Source organism: Platalea leucorodia (genome assembly GCF_965183815.1).
Source record: "Platalea leucorodia genome assembly, chromosome: 2".
Lineage (NCBI taxonomy): Eukaryota > Metazoa > Chordata > Aves > Pelecaniformes > Threskiornithidae > Platalea > Platalea leucorodia.
The window spans coordinates 4,701,530-4,722,306 of NC_138824.1; the positions used below are offsets into that span (position 1 = coordinate 4,701,530).

The 20,777-nt window shown below is 43.8% G+C and overlaps 1 protein-coding gene across 1 annotated transcript in view; it reads right to left on the bottom strand.

Annotated features, from left to right (window-relative positions):
* Window positions 1–20,777, bottom strand: part of TENM4 (teneurin transmembrane protein 4) — a gene marked incomplete at its 3' end in the record, with an annotated part of 426,912 nt that overhangs the window by 98,651 nt on the left and 307,484 nt on the right. Inside the window, exon 16 of the mRNA XM_082337632.1 lies at window positions 13,851–13,997. Within this exon, the coding sequence (XP_082193758.1) occupies window positions 13,851–13,997 (147 nt within the window). The remainder of the gene's footprint in view (window positions 1–13,850; window positions 13,998–20,777) is intronic.

Consider the following 20,777-nt stretch of genomic DNA (forward strand, 5'->3'; position numbering starts at 1 on the left):
CTAACGTGTTTCAGGCCTGTATGGAATAAGTTGGGGGTAATTACACCGGAGAGGCTTGTCACTGACATCTTAAAGTCATTAAGGTCCTCAAGAGCTGAAATGGCGTTTAGCCACTCAACTCCTTCCAATACCAACAGCAGTCTCAGGACAAAGCATTTCTTTCACTGAGAAAATGTAAAGGACTTTTTTGTCTGAGCCATGGAGAACAGCGAGAGTTAAGCTACAAACTAGATCATAAATAGTGATATCTCCATGTGAATATTGTTTTCTTTTGGTTTTTTTTCTTTATTGTATGGTCCACAAGTGATCCAAGTGGTGCCCTACAGTGAATTGCAAGGAGTTATAATGAAATTGTACACAGCTATGACTTCTCAGATCTCTCACGGGATCCATCAGAAGAGTGAGGATAAAGTGACATTTGCAAGAAGGTCCCTACCCATGAAGAGCAAGGCATTCAGGGACCTGCATGGATTAATAGAAAATAAAATCAGAGCAAAATAAAACTCATGCTTTAATGGTACAAATAGACAAAAACAAACGTGGGAAGCCAGCACCAGCAGCAAAGGAAAATACAGCAAGGTATGGTCTCACAAAACAATATGAAGTAATAATACAAAACACCTTTGAAATTTAGAAATCATAAAGGTGATTTTTCCTTAGAACCCGCTGCAAAATTTTCAGAGAGAAGTAACAGAAGGAGTTAGGAATGGGAATTAGTGGCTTCTGCACCCCAAATTTTGCAGCAGCAGAGACCCGTGATCCGTGCATGGATTCCTAACTCCGGTAGCTCCCAGAGCACAGATACACAGCGCAGTAAGTCCTCAGCTATGGCCACGTTTATACAGCTCTTGGTTTTAAAAACCAGCAGCTCCCGTATTCTGCATATAGCCGTAATATGACCATGGCACAGCAGAGAACAAATGTGTTGCTGAATTCTCTCCAAGCAAGGTTGAAAGTCCTGCGCAGAGGGATTACAGTAATTCGTATGCTTTAAGGTCAAAGAGGCTAGTATGATCAGCTTGTCTGACCTCTTATATACATACGCTGTTCATTTTTTTCCCCCAGAACTGGATTAAAGCCTGTCTTTTAGAAAGATATCTCATATATCAAAGACAGTTGATTACAGTGAGACCACCACTTCCTCCGGTAAGCTATTCAAATGCTTAATTGCTGCTAGGAAACTGCATCTTATTTCAAGGCTGAATTTGTCTAACTCCAATATCCCAACACTGGAACTTGTTTTGCCTTTTTCTGCAAGGTTACCAATATTTCCTTCTGCCTTGCACGCTCTGATGTCTTTTCCACGTGCAAGTCCCTCCACACAGAGCAACAATCCATTCCAAACCTTTTCTCTGAACAGCTGAGGAAGATTAAACTTCCCATCGTAACGTTTGTTTTCCAGCTGCTGGTTTTTTTTTGTGTGTGTGGCATCCTTTGATCTCTTTCCAGTAATTTCACATCTTTTGTTACGTGTGGGCACCAACGCTGGACACAGAACTGTGGCAGCAATATTGGGTACAGAAGAGACCCCACTTCCCAACTTTTGGCTTTTTATACTTCTAAGGTTCACGGTAGCCTTTTAGCAATAGCCTTGCACTGAGAACTCATGTTGAGACGATTATCTCCAGTGACCTCTAAATCCTGTTCTGAGTCATTGCTTTTCAAGAGTCTCCCAGCCCGTAAGTATAACATGCTTTCTTTGTTCCCAGGGGTATTATCTTGCATTTTGCTGCATTAAGACACTTTTTGTTTGATTGTGACCTTGTAGCGATATAAGTCAGATCACTCTGTATCAAAATGATCTGGGTAGGCTATTTACCACCATACCAAGCTTTAGGTGACCTGAAGATTTTACCAGGAGAGATTTAAACGACATTCTAAGACAATGATGAAAATGCTGAATAGGGTTGGATCCAACAACCAGTCCCAAGGGACCTTTCTAGAAAAAGCTTAAATCAATCAGGGATGCCTTTCAATTAACAAATTAATTCGGAAATCCGTCACTGAGTCAGATTTTACGCCACCTCTTGTGTTCCTCAGTATTTCTACATAATGCAAGTTTTTACATCTTTGAGACATTTTATGCATCCTATATAGACACAGGTGCCCTAACACCTAGGCTGGCAGTCCTGCCAAAAATAAAACTCTTTTGCCAGCCCTCCTTTGTGTAAAGCCATGAAATAAATACCTTTTGTGATCTCAGAGTTACCAGGGGGTGAATCACATCCCTGCCTCTGTGAAAAGGGAGCTATTGGCAAGATACTGCCACATCTGGTAAATAATATTATCAATGGGTTGCATCTTTCACTAAGAATCATGTAATCATAGACTAAGTAAGATTGGATGGGACCGCTGGAGGTCACCTTGTAAGCTCCATCTCGTTCCCTTCAGAGAGGGACAGACATGAAGGAAAATCAGCAGGACTCAGCAAAAAATGTTCCTTTTCTGCCATTTATGATAAAGCAGCTCCAATATATTCAGCTAACATTATTTTTTAGGGGACCAAGTCCACTTTGATCAGATAATCCGCACTCTGTGTATCACCAGACAGCGAGTTTTACTTTGGGATTACTGCATCTAGCTCATTTCTTGTAGGTGGAGTTGGAATACTGTTTTTCGAAAGGTGCTCTATCTCATTTTAAAGATTGAATATCCAGCAATCCCACGAGTGAGCTCTTCCAAATGCTACCTTAGACTGTAAACTCTTTGGGAGCAGAGACTGTCTTTTTATTTTCTGTTCACAAAACATCCGAAGTGCCAGCACAACCCAATGAAATACCCACAATTCTCATTAAAGATTTGTATCTGCAATGTCTTTTCAGCCTGTTCTCCATTCAAGCGTTGCTTGCACCTGGTATTAACCGACTTTAAACACTCTCACTGTAGTAATTGGGACAGCTACATTAGATAATGACAATAGATCTGAATGCTGACCTTATTCAGGAGTTTCACGATATCATAGAATCACAGAATTGTTTAGGTTGGAAAAGACCCTTAAGATCATCGAGTCCAACCGTTAACGTAACACTGCCAAGTCCACCACTCAACCATGGCCCTAAGCACCACATCTACCCAGCTTTTAAATACCTCCAGGGATGGGGACTCAACCACTTCCCTGGGCAGCCTGTGCCAGGGCCTGACAGCCTTTTCGGGGAAGAAGTTTTTCCCAATATCCAACCTAAACCTGCCCTGGCGCAGCTTGAGGCCGTTCCCTCTCATCCTATCGTTTCTGGGGAGAAGAGACCGACCCCCACCTGGCTACAACCTCCTTTCAGGCAGTTGTAGAGAGCGATAAGGTCTCCCCTCAGCCTCCTCTTCTCCAGACTAAACAACCCCAGCTCCCTCAGCCGCTCCCCATAAGACTTGTGCTCCAGACCCTTCACCAACTTCGTTGCCCTTCTCTGGCCACGCTCCAGCACCTCGATGTCCTTCTTGTAGTGAGGGGCCCAACACTGAACACAGCACTCGAGGTGCGGCCTCACCAGTGCCGAGTACAGGGGCACTGTCACCTCCCTGCTCCTGCTGGCCACACCAGTCCTGATACAAGCCAGGGTGCCATTGGCCTTCTTGGCCACCTGGGCACACCGCCGTCTCATATTCAGATACTCAATAGCATAACTGCCTTCCACAAACAGTCACATGGACACAAAACTTAAGATGACCTAAAATTACTTGGCTTTCAAACACTGCTTGTGACCCATCACTTTCTGAAAATTGTGCCCTTTGAGATGTTTAAATAGCATGCAAAAAAATACAGCCACCCAAACCAACCAGAAGTTCTGAAAACCTGGAGCTACTGAGGTCAATGTGGAGGACTCAGGGCTGTGTCTCACTTACTTACTCTGCACATCGGAGCTTCAGGTGGGCTGGAGGAGCACTGTCTCATGCTCTCTGGTATTTACCACACAAGGAGTTGCAGGATCCAAGCCAAAAGTAATTTTCTTCTCAAGAAAAAAAAACCAAATAAACTGAACCAGTTCCAGGTGTGTTATGACAGAAACAAAGATGGTATGGTAAGCACCACAGCTGCCGGGCAGTTGGCTAAATGGGACACACTCCTTCCCTCTCAAGCATGCAAGATGGGGCAGGCACTGAGTAACTAAAGGAGTTTTGTGACTGTCTTCCTTGCCTGTAAGCCTTCACGTCCAGACTCTCTGGCTTCCCTGAAAGCCTCCTTTGCTAGGAATGGAGTAAGATCCTAAGGCACACAACCAGCCACTAACTGATAGGAAAAACTGCGTGCCTATTGAACACCACTGCTTATTAGGAGAGGCAGATCTTTTGGCTTACTTCTAAACTACCATGAGATGAGCGTGACATATTCCCTCCCCAGAACAAAAACTAATTGTCACGTTCACAGCCACTAATATCCTGCAAAATAATTACTCTTCAGCAGCAATGGGGCTACTGTCCCTCCATTCCTTGGGTTGCTGCTGCCCTCGCTGGCTGCAAAGTGCTCACAAATCCCACCGCAGCCGCATTCCTCTGTCAAGCCTCACGCAGTCTAGCTTCCAAGTCCCTCACCCACCACGATGCAGCGCCAACAAGGTGTCAAGGATTAGAGTTTTGTACAGAAGCAAAGGGCTGGTTTTGAGAGACTGCTTCTGCAGTAAACAAGATCAGCCGAGAGCTAATAAAATTTCAAATTAGCTGTGACTTTTCATGGCCCCACAATTGCGTTGGCTGATTTAATGGGCAGCGTCTTAGCTCGCTGAGATTGAATAATTGAGCATTTCTACAGAGTTATGGATGCTGCAACAAAAATCCGTCATGCTAACACCAACAACCGAATGCAAATAACCTTCAGCCAGAGGTGTTATTATGTGTTTAAGCAGACTCTGACAGGTGCTGCATGTCAAGTGTCGGGCTGGATCAGGCAGGCCACAGGTAGGGACGGACCGGTTTGCAGGCAGAGAGCATCCTGGGGACCGTGATGCACATCAGGAGCCCCGGCCACACTGGCAGTCAGGAGGAGGTGAGCCTAAGGAGCCACCTTATTAGGGTAAATCTGGGAGAGCATACGTGACGAACTCAAGGATTGCCCCTGCTGAAGACCATGAGACCTTTTGCCACTGACTGCAGCGGGAAGACACTCTGTGAGAAACTGTACTAGGCAAAGCAAAACTAGAAAGAAAAATAACAATAAAACCCCATGGTCTTTCAGGAGTAAATTTCATTGCCAATGAAAGCATAAAATGCACTGATTATACAAATAATTGCATCTCCCACCTCATCCAGTTCTTATCTTTCCTTTCTGTGCCATTCACCAAGCAACATTATCACTTTTTGTGGGGACACTGTCTGTCTTGTCCTGTGATGCCTTTGGACATATTACTGGGAGAGTTTGCATGGGGAGGCTTAAAATACAGATGCTCAGAGATAAAGGTAACAAAGTGTTACTCTTACCCTTGACCAAGTCAGATTTTACCCTTCCAGCTCTCGTCTAAACTCTGGTAACACCGAGACTAAAGGAATGGCTCAGTACTTCTGCACAAAACACAAGTTATTGTTCATGTGAATGTTTGTGCTGATGAAGCTTTACAGGAGTAATGATGTTCTGCCCTGAGTTGAGGACCGACACTCAATTTACTTCAGTTGGATTTGGGGAATAAATAGGTTTTACTCCAGTGCTTTGCAGAGAACAATTTTACCTATTCAACAAAAGAGTTGTAGCTTTTGGCCCCACTGTAAGGAATCAAAGGGAAACAAAACACATACGTAAGGAACAATAGCAATGTTACTGTCAGCCCCCTGTGATTATGTTAGCTATTAATGTTCTCTTCGCTCTTTCTATCCCACCTGCTCTGTTTGGATTTTGCCTGAATAAGGTTCTCACTGGTTATATCCTGACTAAATTAGGTTGCTGGCTGCCTGTGAAAGGAATTGCCCTCACATCTTTCTCTAAGTGCTCACCACATGTTTGCAAGTTCAAAATAATATAGTCATATGTAATAGTAATCATGTCGTTGAATTACAGCACTCCTTGGGCTCTAGTGCAGAAGCAGAGCTCTGCAGTGCTAGTCACTACAGGAATACTCTGCAAAAGGTCCGTCCTAGTCCAGAGCTACATTCTTGTTTAACAAAACATCTGAGAAGAAAAAGAAGGGAAGAGGAAGGAGGAAATGACAGAAAACACATGATAATCACCACTAGCTGGGCATAAACCAGAGCTATAACAATGTGTTTAGAGTCCACAAGTTCACAGCATCCCCCAACTCATCATTGCTCTGGAGGATGCAGTTGATGCAGCTGGCTTCCTGGGTTTCTTCCTTTCTCCAGGCAGGCTTTTAACAAAGGGACTTACACATTGCATGACCAGCAAAGCAGCACAGAAACCAGGCAATCTATGTTTGGAGTGATATTCATGAAGCTGAGCAAGGCATGTACGTGAGGGCCCTTCCCAGCAGCGGAGAGACTGACACGCAGACAGTGCAGTAAGTATGGGTTGCTTAACCTGATCAATGGTCATGCAATACCGTACCCGAAACTGCCTCCTTCAGGAGCCAAAGCAACTTTCAAAAGTGGTTCCTCTGAGAAAAAGGGACTCAGAGCTTAGAAATCTTTTTAAGAAATCTTTTTAGGGGAGGTTTAGGTTGGGTATTAGGAAAAACTTCTTCACTGAAAGGGCTGTCAGGCCCTGGCCCAGGCTGCCCAGGGCAGGGGTTGAGTCCCCATCCCTGGAGGTATTTAAAAGCTGGGTAGATGTGGTGCTTAGGGCCATGGTTTAGTGGTGAACTTGGCAGTGATAGGTTAACGGTTGGACTCGATGATCTTAAGGGTCTTTTCCAACCTTAACAATTCTATGTTTCTATGATTCTATGAAAATGATCTCAGACAACTCAGATATAGGCATGTTTCTCAAATCCTGGTCAAGAGGAAAGTGGCCACGCACTCTATGCACCCTGAGCACACTCAGGGCAAAACCTTAGGTTTTTAAGTGGACTTTCTGCCCTGAAGAGGAGGCAAGAGTTTGCCTTAGGTGCTAAAGCAGGTCTGGCAGAGCTTTCCTGAATTTCTCCTTTGAGCATTGGTGCCCAAACTCTGTTCAAGCACCTTTTCAAGTGCAGAAATACTTTGTGAAATGCGTGTCCAAGCCTGTCTTTTCTGAAGATGGCTCATGTCACCTTTTGTTACATCTTATATACCAGCAGTGCCTCCTTCCCATCAGTAACTTCCCTCATTTCAGCAGATAATGGTATGTTTCTTTCGACACAGAGGACACTTTCACAGTTTCCTTCTGAATCTATTAATCAAAGACGTTTCATTAAGGACTAGTCAAAAGTACCAGGAACTCTCCCAACCTGTCAAGACAACCCACAGCTACTGCTAGACCCTCGGTTCACAACACCTCATCCTCAGGAATGGCACAACCAACACCTGCTTCTGGATGCTGTAATGCCTGGGTTCACACCGCCCTCCCGCCAGCCCCAGGGCTAACAACCGGCAGCGGGTGATACTCAGGTGTTACCGCCCAACACAGAATCAGTAAAGACCTGAAACCTGAAAATGTAAACTGGTCATTTTGTTCTCTTACTTGAAGAAAGGTTGATTAACAGTCATCATAAAACAGAAGAAGAGAAGCTGGGTGATTTATAACACATTATACCAGCCAGCCAATCTTTTCAGGTACAGCAGACTTTCTCATCTTTTTAGCAGTGCTTTGTGGTTCCTCCAAGATGACCCTGTTGTTTGACTGGATCTATCTGTGATGGTAAATGCTAATTTATGATGGCTGTTTTCCCAGGAGCATTCAGATCTCAACACTTCCCTTCATAAATGTAGCTAGCACATTAATGCATCATTTTTTATGGTTTCGAGGAAGCAGACAGCTCCCACACCATGCCCAGGAGACAATCTTCTTGTGCTATAAAAGCCTTGCAGGCATGAAGTAAAGGTTCATAACAGTGTGCAAAAAGAAAAAAAAATCTGAAAGCACCCCACCACCTTGTTGGCAGCTCGAGTGTTTGCAAAGACAAAGGTTTGTGTCCTGGGGTTCTCCTGGATTCTTTACAATTCTCTTTACAACGCTGCCACTACCTTCAGGTGTAACCCTACGTACTGGCAAAGAGCAATGCAGGCTCTTGCCAGTTCCCTAACGCGTTATTTGGTATGTGGTGGACAGATGGTGGACACATGGGTGTTAAGAAGGCCCGTGTGCAGAGCCAAAATTTCTCTTGCCAAAATAATTTGAAATGCTGCTGTCCCAAAGCATTAGGCAAGTCTCCACCTTACTACAAGCACTACCTGACCCTTGAACGGGGCAAGCAAGACACGAAGCATTACTCTGTGGAGTTGCACCAAGGGGCTACGGTACAGTTAGTTAAACAAACAGCATTGGTTTGCCTCAGAGAACTCATTCCTGAATTACATTGTCCCTGAAGTGAGAGTTGGTTTCTAGTGGCAGCAATAACTAATACTCAAGGCTGCACGGAAAGGCAAAAATCCCGTGTGCAGCGGCTTGGTGGCACTGACCCGCTCACTGCTGCGGGGTTTGAAGACCAAGGCAACTTTTAGTTGCTCTGGCCCAGGAGGATAGGGGGAAGGATAGCATAAGGATTGCTCCCCTGGGAGCTCTTGGGCAGCATCTGGCGGAGCGCAGACTGAAGTTGCAAAGGCAAAATGGGGCCACGTGTACACTGGAACCCTGTTCGTGCTAAGCTAAATGCATTGCATGTAGCTGTCACAAATGAGACATAAACCGAGGGGCAGAAGCTTCGCTACTACAATTCTTCCAGAAAAAGAGAAGAGGATGGTTTATTTTCTTCACTCCCAAAGGAAGGCTGTTGACTGGGTGACATGTGAGAAAAATGAAGTTGCTATACTTCTATGCAATGGTGTGCAATATACGTTAGGATAGGTCAGCATTATTTGACTGGGAAGATTATCTATCTACCTGTCTCTTTTTTCATCTGTCTATCTATCTATTTAAATTACCCTGCAGTAATCACTAACACAAGCCTTTGGAAGTGTTTAAATTGGGAAGAGGCAGCACAGAACAGCAGACAACTGAACATCAACCTCTAATGAATACAAAGGGTTAGATAATACCAGGAACATTTATATTCCAGATGTGTTTTTTGTCTGAGAAAAACTCTTGCCTTTCCCAAGTAAAGTAGAGCCACTTTGGGCAGAGCTCAGCAGCGGTTCAGCAACTGGAATTGTTCAAAGCAGGAAAAGAAGGATGCGGTCAGTTCCACTTCCTGGAGAACCAGCAAGCTTTACCCTATCTGGAAGACTTCACTACTCTGGAAAAGCCCAAAACAATAACAAAGGCCCTCAAGTGAAGTTACTGTGTTGATCAGACAGAACTTTTAGACCAAAAGAGCAATTTAGTTTAATATCTATAATCCTCTCATGGTTTCAGACAGTGCGGTGTACCCAGACAATGACAGGGTGAATTGGCCAACTCTTTGGTGCTCAAGGTGGAGGGAGTCCTACAGTTAGATGATTTCTCCAGAGCAAAGATGGTTAACACAGCTTTGCTGCCCAAAGGCATATCTGTGAGATTGTGAAGAATATCCTCTCCTCTTCCCCTACATTTTTCCTGTACACTTTGCTCCTGATGGAGGAGTCTACAAATGCAACGGAGCCCATATTTAGCCTATGGCATATCAGCCTGTTCTCAATGCTTTGTCAAATGCCATTAACTCCACTTCTAGGACTTGTCACAGAAGATAGATAATTTCCTTGATCTTTTAAACCTTCAAACTTCTTATTCTTCAAGCACATGACAGAGCACTCAATGTGGGGTGAGGCAGGACTACTCTCAGGTAGTGAGTGTTTGCAGCCATGAATTAGAGAGGTTATTTTCTGCCAAAGAGAGGCAAGAACCACTTTTCTCAGCTTGTTTTAAGGAAACGCCTCCCATTTGTTGTAATACAGGTAGCCTCTTAGGTCAAATGTGCAAAATCCTCGCCTTTTACCCAGATTGTTAAAGCTCTGTCACTGCATGGTTTTCCCTTGACTGATACTGGATGATCACCTGCTCTCAGTTACTCGCTACAACTCCTTTCAAGCTGACAGGCTTTGTGTTTTGTTTAAAAGTGCAAATAAAGCGGACCTGGGTGTGAAACCTAAGTGCCAGCTTTGACAAATGACACTTGTGTGTGGAGGGGGGACTGCTCTCTAAGACACCTTCTTTCTAACCTGAACCGAGATTACATTTCATCAAGTCTCTCTCTGAGTGACTTCTGCTTAGCTTGTTATTGTTTATCTGAACAGCCTCCAGATTTAAGAGGCAAACACGCCCTGTAATTTGGTACCCGTCTCCCTCAGGGTATGATTAGGCTGGGATCTGATGAAAAAGATTCTGACTTCAGCTCCCATTATCCCGAGGAATTTCCGGCTGCAGGGACCTTGATTAGCAGACACACGATACCACAGCGTGGGAACCAGCTTCTGATGAGCTCAGGCAGGGTGAAGCCCCCCCCCCCCCCCCCGTAGCGTGGTGTCTCAGCTTCAAGAGATGCTGCTCTGAGCAGAAAGCGACTCGACGGGCAGTGGTCACCAACTAAAAGTAGGCACCTATGAGGTGATATCTGAAATAGCTCCGAAAAATGATGCCCTAAATCTATTTCTCCCCGCTGATGGTACCCACTCAGATGTTTGACTTCTAAGGCTTCATGAAAGGACTCCTATCTCCATTGCCTACATTCATGAGCATATGAAGACAAATTCAGCAATAGTCCTGAAATCCTTTACGGCGAACAGCTGTGTCCAGCTCCGGGGTCCTCAGCACGGGAAGGACATGGAGCTGTTGGAGAGGATCCAGAGGAGGCCACAAAAATGATCAGAGGGATGGAACACCTCTGCTATGAGGAAAGGCTGAAAGAGTTGGGGTTGTTCAGCCTGGAGAAGAGAAGGCTGCGGGGAGACCTTATAGCAGCCTTTCAATACCTAAAGGGGGCTTAGAAGAAAAGTGGGGACAGACTTTTTAGCAGGGCCAGTAGTGATAGGACAAGGGGTAACAGTTTTAAACTAAAAGAGGGGAGATTCAGACTAGATATAAGGAAGAAATGTTTTACAATGAGGGTAGTGAAACACTGGCCCAGGTTGCCCAGAGAGGTGGCAGGTGCCCCATCCCTGGAAACATTCAAGGCCAGGCTGGACGGGGCTCTGAGCAACCTGATCTGGTTGTAGATGTCCCTGCCCATTGTAGGGGGGATGGACTGGGTGGCCTTTAAAGGTCCCTTCCATCCCAAAGCATGCTATGATTCCATGATTCTATGATTCTATGAACAGTCAAATAAACCACCTTTCTCCAGCCCTGAGCACGCATCACTCCAGAAGCTGTGCTAGGACTCCAAAAAAGGGAGAAGCCATAGTGTTCACACACATACTACATGCTCTTCAAGAGGTTGTTCAGGCCTACATCTCTTCGGTGCTCTTCAAAGCACAGCAGTTTCCCAAGGTATGATGTTTGTGGTGACAAAGTGGCTGCATCGAATACGGCCTTCATTCTGCTTCCTAAACACAGGTGCCTAGCGTCATTTGACTTGCCTTTGGATATCTGAGAAATCCAAAGGCAGCTGTCACACATGAAACAAATATGTATGCTCTACTAGAGATCCAAGTTACTGTGAAGGGGAAGCCAGAAACCAGCTGGGGTACTCTACGATGTCTCAGATGGTGCTGGACAAAAGGCAACAGACATTAAGTTGGAACACGGAAAATTATGATTAGATATTAGGAGAAAAACGTTTACTGTAAGGATGGTCATATGCTGGAGCAGGTTGCCCAGAGAGGTGGAATCTCTATCCTTGGAGGTGTTCAAGAGTGACTGGACAGAGTCCTGAGCAACCTGATGTAATGAGACCTGCTTTGAGGAGGGGGTTGAACTAGACAACTGCTGGAGGTCCCTTCCAACCTAAATTACTCTATGGATGTTCTTCAAATGTCTCCAGCTGTCTTGCTATAGGGATCAGCGTAACAACTAGGAAACAGGTCCAGAATTAGCCTTTACCAGTCTGTGTAACCATATTCAAATCCCTGTGCTAAACAAGGAACTCAGGCTTCAAAGCAGAAGTGCCTCACCACTGCTGATGCCCCTACATCTCAGAGGTTGAAATTCTAGATTTGAGCCCACGAATACAGCACAAATGATCCATAAACATGTATAAAAATCAACTTGAGAAGGTAGATGTATACCTATTCTACTTTCCAGCTGAGGAGAGTCCTTAGCAGTAATGCAGCAAAACCAAAGGAATAGCATAGTGTATGACATGGATTATCTGTAAACTGTAATGCACACCATGTACATGTATTTTTTTAGTGTACCAAGAGTAAAGTCAACACTCATTTGTGGGCTCTGACACATGAATAAGCTGTCATATGGCAATATGTTACAACCTAACAGTTGATCTGCTCTAGCTGTGTACACCACTGCTCCACACAAGTTCACCAAATGCAAGTTAGCAGCTGATGTGCACTAACTTGTAAGCATGTTGATGCCTTTTGTCTCTCCTGTCTACATCTGCTGTCCTGCAGGCTAGCAAGGTGACAAACGGCTCGTTTCAAGGTGAGGGTAACCCAGTTACACGGGTAACCCAGTTACACGGTTAGCACCTTGAACCAGGAGACATGAGGAGATGGTGTTCCACCAATCTGCTCAGAGTCAGGTCATGCTCTTTTTGATGTTATACAGATGTGGTCTACCTTGTATGTTAGGCTGGATTACTCCTTCTTCCTCTCTCTTTCTAAAAACTTCACAGGGTTTTTGTTGGTTATTTTTTCCATGGAAACTGGGATTATCCTTGGCTCTATTTAACATATTTTTACACTTCTGATGTGATGAACTTTATTGCTGCCCTGTGTCAGCTGTAAATAGGAGAGACGAGTGCAGTGATATTCAGTTTCATGTGAGAAAAAAGCGACCTTTGTTTTATAGTGTGTACTCTTTGTATGATTCTCCAATTTTTTCCATCTTTTCTAAAGGGATAATTTGGTCCATTTGCCATGCCAGATGTGCAGAAGTATTTTAAATATTCAATCAGAATCCCAGTTGCTGTGAAGCAGATAATCAGAGTCTTGGCTTGGCTATTTTTATTTTTTTGTAACTGTACTGTTCTTGTGAATATGATAAAACAGAGGCTTGCAAAATGCAGTCTCCACTTCACAGTCTGGGTCCTGGCCCAGACTTGTGGTTTACAAAGCCTTTTGCTGAGTGACAACAAAACAAATTATGCAGTCTCCCTTATGCCTTAAATTTAATATCTCATCTCCTGCCCTCTAATTCAAACCTTCACACTGCACCAGGGTTTCCTTTGTAATGAGATAACTCTGAATATTAAGTTTGCATTACGCAGGGCTATTATTCACATGCCTGACATCATTACATATGGAGCTGTAATCAATAAAACATGGTTTGAGAGGGATTGGATGGCTTGTGGGCATGGGGATCAGTCACCGAAGCCTCAAAGTTTCTGCAAAGCATCCATCCCAAGTCAGTAGTGACCTACCAGAGAGCCTTGATGAAAACCTCAGGCAGTGAGGCCAAAGTTCGAACAGTCGGGGCGTTTGCTGTCTGAGGTGGTCCCATCGTGTCACCGCTGAGCCACCCGGCTGGGGTGGAGTGATAGGACGAGTGCATAGTCTCTGCCTGCTCTCTGGTATATGGACTTGATTTGAGGATAAATAAACCTCCCTCTTCAGCCCTGGCACCGCAAGTCCAAATCCATTTCATTTGAATTCAAATCCACTCTGGCTGAGTCAGCCTGGCAGACTTCGCTGTCTGTTCTCCACCAGCTGTCAAAAAACAATCTGCCCTGCAGAATCAAGCCCAGCTGACTGTTCACTGTGCAAGGTTTACAGGCTCTGCGAAGCCTGACATACCGCATGTGCTCATGTCCTACCTCCGTCGTTGTCTTTCCCATCGCCGCATGCCGTCTCCATGGAAGTATCGCAGCCCGCTCCTCTCCAGCCCAGCTGGCAGACACAGTGCCAGCCGTTCATGTCCAGAGTGCATCTGCCGTTGCCGTTACACAAGCCAGGGCATCCCTCTGCAAGGCAAACAGCCACACATTCAAACGCACTGGAAAGACAAAGCAACGCAGCCTGGAAAGGGGCTAATTAAACAGCTTTTTCCCTTTGCCTTCAGTTTATTTTTCCACTCCCACTTGGTGTCTTCCCACCTGGAGTGAACCGTCCCAGTTCGGTACCAGGACGGTGGTGACCACTCAATGGGCTGCTATCTCCCAGCCTCACTAACTGGATCGAGGGAATGGTGAGCTTCAGGGAGGCTATGAGATTTTCCTGCTTTGTTGGTTGTAAACCCCACCCTGCCCTCTGAGTCTCTCAAAGCCTTTGCTTTGTAAGACCAAGATTTGGAGTTACCTAAACTGCATGTGGGGTTAAAGTTCCTAACACCCAGCGGGACGAAGCAGCTGGCTTTCAGCAATACTGAGACCTCAGACTGGTAAGCAGTCAAAGCTGGCTGGAAAGGGAAGGCAATTCCTATGTTAGAAAGTATTTGGAGAACACCTAATTTCTCTACTGTAGTCATTTTGGGTGGGATTCATCTCGTCCTGTTACAATTCATCTATAACAGAGGTACCTTCAATTCTCTCTGTAGTCAGCAGAGAAAAAGACTGTCCCATGGCACAAATACCCCCGTGTGCGTTAGATGCCCACACCGATGAGCTGAAGCATGCTCTGGAAACACTTGTTTCTCCCCAGTGACTACAGAGAGGCCAGCACAGAGGCAGGCGTTTCTTTTATAGGCGATAAAACTTAGGGGAGGATGAACACTAAGCTCCCAGTCTGCTCACTAGGGTTTGATTTTCTCATCTGATGACCTCTTGCCGAGATTTCCATCCTTTTTCCCCCCTCCAAGAAAATAGTAGAGTAATTTCCACAGTAAGCAGCAGTGTGAGGGAGGCTGCTTAGCTTATCAAGTTCTGGGGGCTTTTTACCTGCAGAGCTCAAAAATCTTTACCGAGAAGCAGTCAGAAATGTAAGCCACATTTTACAGCTTAGGAAACTGAAGTACAAGGGACTGAAGTGACTGTCAAGGTCACTCAGCAGGACTGATTATACCAGGAACACAATTCAGCCTTCCTGAGCCCTGTTTTAAGGCCCTCTCTATTTATACGTGTGTCGTGCAATCCTGCCACATAGTTTGAGTTTCTTCAGGCTCTCAGCTTTGCAAGACAGGTTTGTTTGCGAAACTGTGCAGACAACACAGACTTATCCTGTCCTAAAGGGTTACAACGTGATGGCAGAGAGGTGCGCGTCGTTGCAACGCCTGGTTGACGGCGTGATGCATGAGGGCAGATGCGTGTGCTCTGCAGCACGTAGAGCGCGCCACGCCATCGCGAGTCCTGCGCTGGGGAAATGTCGTTCAGAAATGCCTTTGCACTAAAGAATCGTTTCATGGTGAACTTAACATCTTTTCTAGGATTGTTTTGCTAACAAGCGACAGACTTACAGGACCAAATGGAAAAAAGAAAAAAAGGTGGTAAGGAAAAGTCCTTTAAAAGGATCTTAAATAAATTTTTCATTTACAAACATTTTTTTTAATTTCAGTCTTTTAAAGTGTGTATTCGGGGGGGGGGGCATACAACATGTGTGTGTATGTGAGAGCATGCTTGTGTGTGTGCGTATTTTGGTATTTATACACTATATTAGTATTTATATACTACAGAAGAGCTATTTATAGGCAAGGATACTTGAAATTCTCCATTTTAATACCCTGTCTTTAGTTCTTACAACAGTGCCAAACTTCTAACCATTTAATTTGATTTTTTCCTGATCCTAGAGCTAATGTATTTGTTTGTTCCCTTTACTTACTTTCACTACAAGCTGAAGGCATTCAGCGGTTTTGGAGAATGAGAAGGACGAAGTGTACTACTTGTTAAAATAACCTGCTAAAATTACTTAGCTAGGTAGGTAATCCCACTTTGGAGTAGATGATAAATTCAGTTTGGATGGGACCATCCTGACGGTAGAGTTATGACTGTTTTCCCCTCTTTATAAATCTGCCTAAATTTGCCTAGATGAAAAACCTCTGAAGAAATCTCACTTTATGTGTATTCTGCATGGCTCCATTAGAGCTTGGCTGGTGCATCACCACTGAGCACACTTCATGTTTTTACTGCTTGGACTCTTTATAACCCATCCTAAAAAGTTCTTTTCTATCCTGCAGTTGCAGAGGCTGAGCAGAAAACTCCTTGCAAGGGTGCTGTGGTGTTGACCTGGACAGGAGTGCAGTGAGGACCAAAGAGAGTTGAGCGATGAGAAGTTGAAGACTGCTGTAAAAGGATGAGAGAAGAAGGGCTGGATACCACTAGATCTTTAACCCAACAAGCAGTGTTTAATTCCTGGAGCAGACTCTTATTTTCTGCAATGGGAAGAAGATAAGTTTTAGAAGTTTTTGCTAAACTAAAGCTAAAACCAAAAAGTCTCCTGAGTTTGGTTCTGAGCCATCTAGGAAGAGGTCCAAATCCTGGAAACGGTTTAAGTTAGGCCTGTGAGGTTTCACATGATGACAATTCAGAGGGAAAAGAGGGATTTGATTTTATTGTTTTTGTTTCAGTTACGCTTTGCATTTCATAATCTTTGGAACAAAGATCTCAAGAGCAAAGATCTAACATTATTAGACAGAAAAGATACTGTAGTGATTGATCACTTGCTCTGAGACTGATAAAAGCAAATGATCTTCAAATGTCTCACATGAGGAGTGTCCAGCAAGTATAAGAAAAAACTAATATAACGGTAAAAATGAGGACCTCATACGGAGCTGCATGTGCTCTACTCTCCCAGGTTTAGGAAAGGGGGAATTTGGAGTGGCAGCAAATGGCTGACATAATTGGGATGGGAGCACCTTCTGCATCTGAGGAAAGGAGAAGAGCTTGATTTGTCTACTCTAGCACAGCAAAGGCTGAAAAGACTATGATTGTTTTCCACAAATGCATGAAACAGATAAACAGCGAGAAAGGAAAACAGCTATTTAAGCTAAAGAGAATAATGCTGGCATAAGAACAAATGGACATAAACCAAGCATGAACAAATTCTGGCTGGAAATTAGAAAGAAAAAAAATCATTTGCAGGATCAAAGAAATAAAGTTTCGGAGTAGCCTCCCAGCATGAGTATTAAGGAGAAGAGGCCTCACTGATCTATGCATAGAGCTTGGTAAATTTATATAAAAAGTTTTACACAATGTGGTTGCCCTTGACAGCAGAAGACTGGACTCTAACTGAGGAGACGCCTTTCAGTCCTATGTCTTTGAATTTTGTGTGCAATTCATTGTGTTTGAGACTATCTGAATGGACTTTCATGATTTCCGCTGAATCTTTTTGATCTGGACCCACAGAAACTAAGGCAAGCATCTCAGAAGGCAGACAGAAAAGCATCAGGTGGGAGATGAGAGACAGAAGAGAGAGAGAACCTCGTGAGATTATGCCTTCCCAAAGTGTCTGCTCCTCTTCCTTGACTATCAAGGGAACCCAGCATGACTAGCTGAGATATAAGCATCTATGCTGTAGATACCTAAAGTGGGATAACTCCTACCTGTAATGTCAAAAACTCCATTGTTTTGGTATCTTTCGAGTCTAGAAAGCAAATTTGCCCCCTCCCATCAAGGGGAGAGTCAGCTCTGGTTCCTAATGAGATAAGTCTCTTCCAAGGAGTCAGAGAGAACTGTTTCCTAATGAGATAAATTCTTCTTCACAGATCCATGGACATAAAAGTTTTCAGGTATTAACTATTACATTACAAGGTACAGCAAAATATTAGTGCTGTGAGGATTAAATTGTACGTCTCCTGTGTCATGGGTTTGGCAGGAGAGCAGGACAGTTTTCAGGAGTAATGAGAAAGGAAACCATTAATAGAAAACAACGCAATTAAACAGCAGCTGTCAGAAGACTCGTAGCTTCAGAAAGTTAGAAGTTAACATGGATGTGTAGGCCAATGTATCTAGGAGAATGGACCTGTAAGTACTACTATTTCTAAACTGGTTTACTACATAAAGACTTGGCCATCACTAACACTAGAGACAGGAATGTACAATATTCCCCATTCCACAAACGGTACACTTCAGAGCACTTGATGAAAAGACGAGACAAATAAACTTTATCCCTTCCTTTACCCCATGCTGGGGAATAAAGCAAAAAGATCATCTTGTCTCCAAAGTGCTTCTGAATATCAACACAGCAGGATGGCTTAATCCTCACGGGTTTACACCACCATAATCTTGTAGCTCTGATTTCTCATAGCTAGAGTCACTAATGATCCATTATTCCTGTGTTTGTTAACTGTATTTGGGTGACTAAGAATTAAATATATGAATAGGGCTTTTTTTTGGGGGGGGGAAACCCCTTTATAGGAGTTTCCAACTGAAGCACATGAAAGTGCTGCTGAAAGATGATGATCCTGTGGGACATTCACAAAGATGTCAGGTCTGCCACGCAAGAGACAGTACAGACCAGGGAAGCAATATAAAAAGTGGATTCATTTTGAACAAAACAAGAAAAGAGTACCAGAGTCAAAGGGGACTGTCACTAGAGTAAGAAATTATCCTGCCATTTTAAGATTGTTGGTAAAATAATCTGCTCTTAATGATCTGTACAGTTAAGGCCTTCTCTAATTAGTCCAATTATAAACAATGTTCAATGGGATTTTTCTTTAAGCCAAGCCTCATTGCCACTTGAAATTGGACTTAAAAGATAAGGCTATTATCTTTCCTCCATTGTCAGTAGGAAAGCACTGATGGATGTTCTAGCAAGTCCCAATAGACAGTGGCTGAGCTCTGAAACGAGCAGGACATGGCTGAATGCAACATGTGAGGATGCAAACACCTGGAGCTTGAGAGAACAACGATCAGTAAGTGACCTGCAGAAGCTCTGTAGGACTGAAGGGGAGGAGCAAAGCATCAGCGGATCCCTGCAAACAATGAGAAAACCAGTAAAGCGTCCTGAAAAACACTCAACTCTTAAACTACCACCATGATATTTTGTGATGGTGGGAATCCAGAAACCCTTAATCAAATGCATCCTGTAAAACGAAGATTAAAAAGCTACTTGTCAGAGCTCCTGTTGCTTATAACTGTACAAATGGGGGAACTGGCTGTGGTCAGACCTTGGGTTCTCACTGCTTCTCAGACTTCAGGAGCAGCCCAAAGAAGTCACCTTGCAGCCATCCCTGAATTCAAATGCTGTTCAGCATCTTTACATTTCAGACTAGCTATTTATATGCCTCGCTACAGTGTTAATGTGGTTATTTTTTGAAAGACAGAATTGATAGCCAACAATAGAAATTAATGACGCTGATGTACCACCAGCTCTAATGGTATTCTGGATGGAGAAGCTCTCTAAAATCAGCACCTCTGTAATAGCGGGCACCTCTTTTCATTTTAAGCATTACCAGTGTTAATTAGGGCTTCGTTTAGAAGACTCCACACCAATTCTAGTTAGAGCTTCTTGGTTTAATCATGCTGATGTTTGCTATTGAAACTTGCCCTCCAATTTAGAAACAATTCTGCATCTTCTCTGACTTACTGGTTTATTGTAAAGCTGTAGGAAAGATTCAGCAGTAAATCAGGCTCACCCTTGACAACACAGGATTACTGGGAAGGGATTTCAACCAGAAAGATGTCAATAATTAAGAAAGCCAAAAGGGCATGAGTAATTTAGTTTTGAAAAATGCACAGCATGCAGTTAGCCAAGTAAAAAACATGTACTTTTAATGTTTCAGCTACTGCTAATCTTTCCAAAAGAGGCCATGCATGGTAAGAGACAGTCTTTTATTCTTAGTATGTTGCTTAACCTATTACTCACTGAAATACTCACTAAATATAATGCATCTTTATTCTTGGGCATAAAGGTGAGTCAAAAGTGTATCCAGAGGAAAAATGACAGCTACAGAAGACCTAGTAAAAAAAACTGGGCCACTGAATGGGCAAATCAGTACTGAAGGTCCCTGGACCCAGGTTCTGCAGGTTGATTTCGCATCTGTTCTATCCCCTTGGTGCTTATCTGCTACCTTTTGATCCAAGCTTGTTGAGATGGTGGGATGAAAAGGAGTAGTCCTGGGGTTTTGAAATGCAAAACACCGAGATGTGGAACATCAACAGGAGGTTCTGATCGCACTCTCTAGTGATGGCCCACATCTTCCTCTAAGGATGCCACCACTATTACTTCCTAAGTCCACAATAAGTGACCCTCTTCCCTTGATCTAAGAAGGAGAATATACCTTTTTCTCCTAATTTAAATGAAGTCAAGCATGCTTTACTGATGCTAAGCAATGAGAGAAAACTAACTACCACTGAAAAATCCAGTGATCTATAAACAGGGGTCCAAGGGCAGCTATCAGTTGCTGCATTACACTGAAGACAAAAATCTCCTTATTTAAACTGTGGACATTTCCTTACCGTTAATATTTTTTTGTCTGTTCAAAGTTTTTCCCTATTTGTGATTGTACCTGAACCTGCCTTTAAGCCTCAATGGAAACAAGAGAGAAACATTAGATTGTAAATTCATCCAGAGCAGCGAAGTCAGTAGGGCTACCGTGTTTCTTGTCACACCACGAGAGCCCTGTATGGCAGAGACTTCATTTTAACTGTTCACGGGACAAATATTTTGGCATACCTGTCCTTCTTCATCACCCTCTCACAGCTGCTATTTCTGATTGCTCACAACCTGAAAAGGAGGGTAATGCTATGGAAGAAACTAATTTGTTCAACCTGATTTTTTGGCTTGTTTAACCAGCAAACATATGATGCTGCGTGGTGTCAGTACTGTGTTGCTGTTAGTGTCAAATCAGCCATGTAGCAAGATATTTGTGT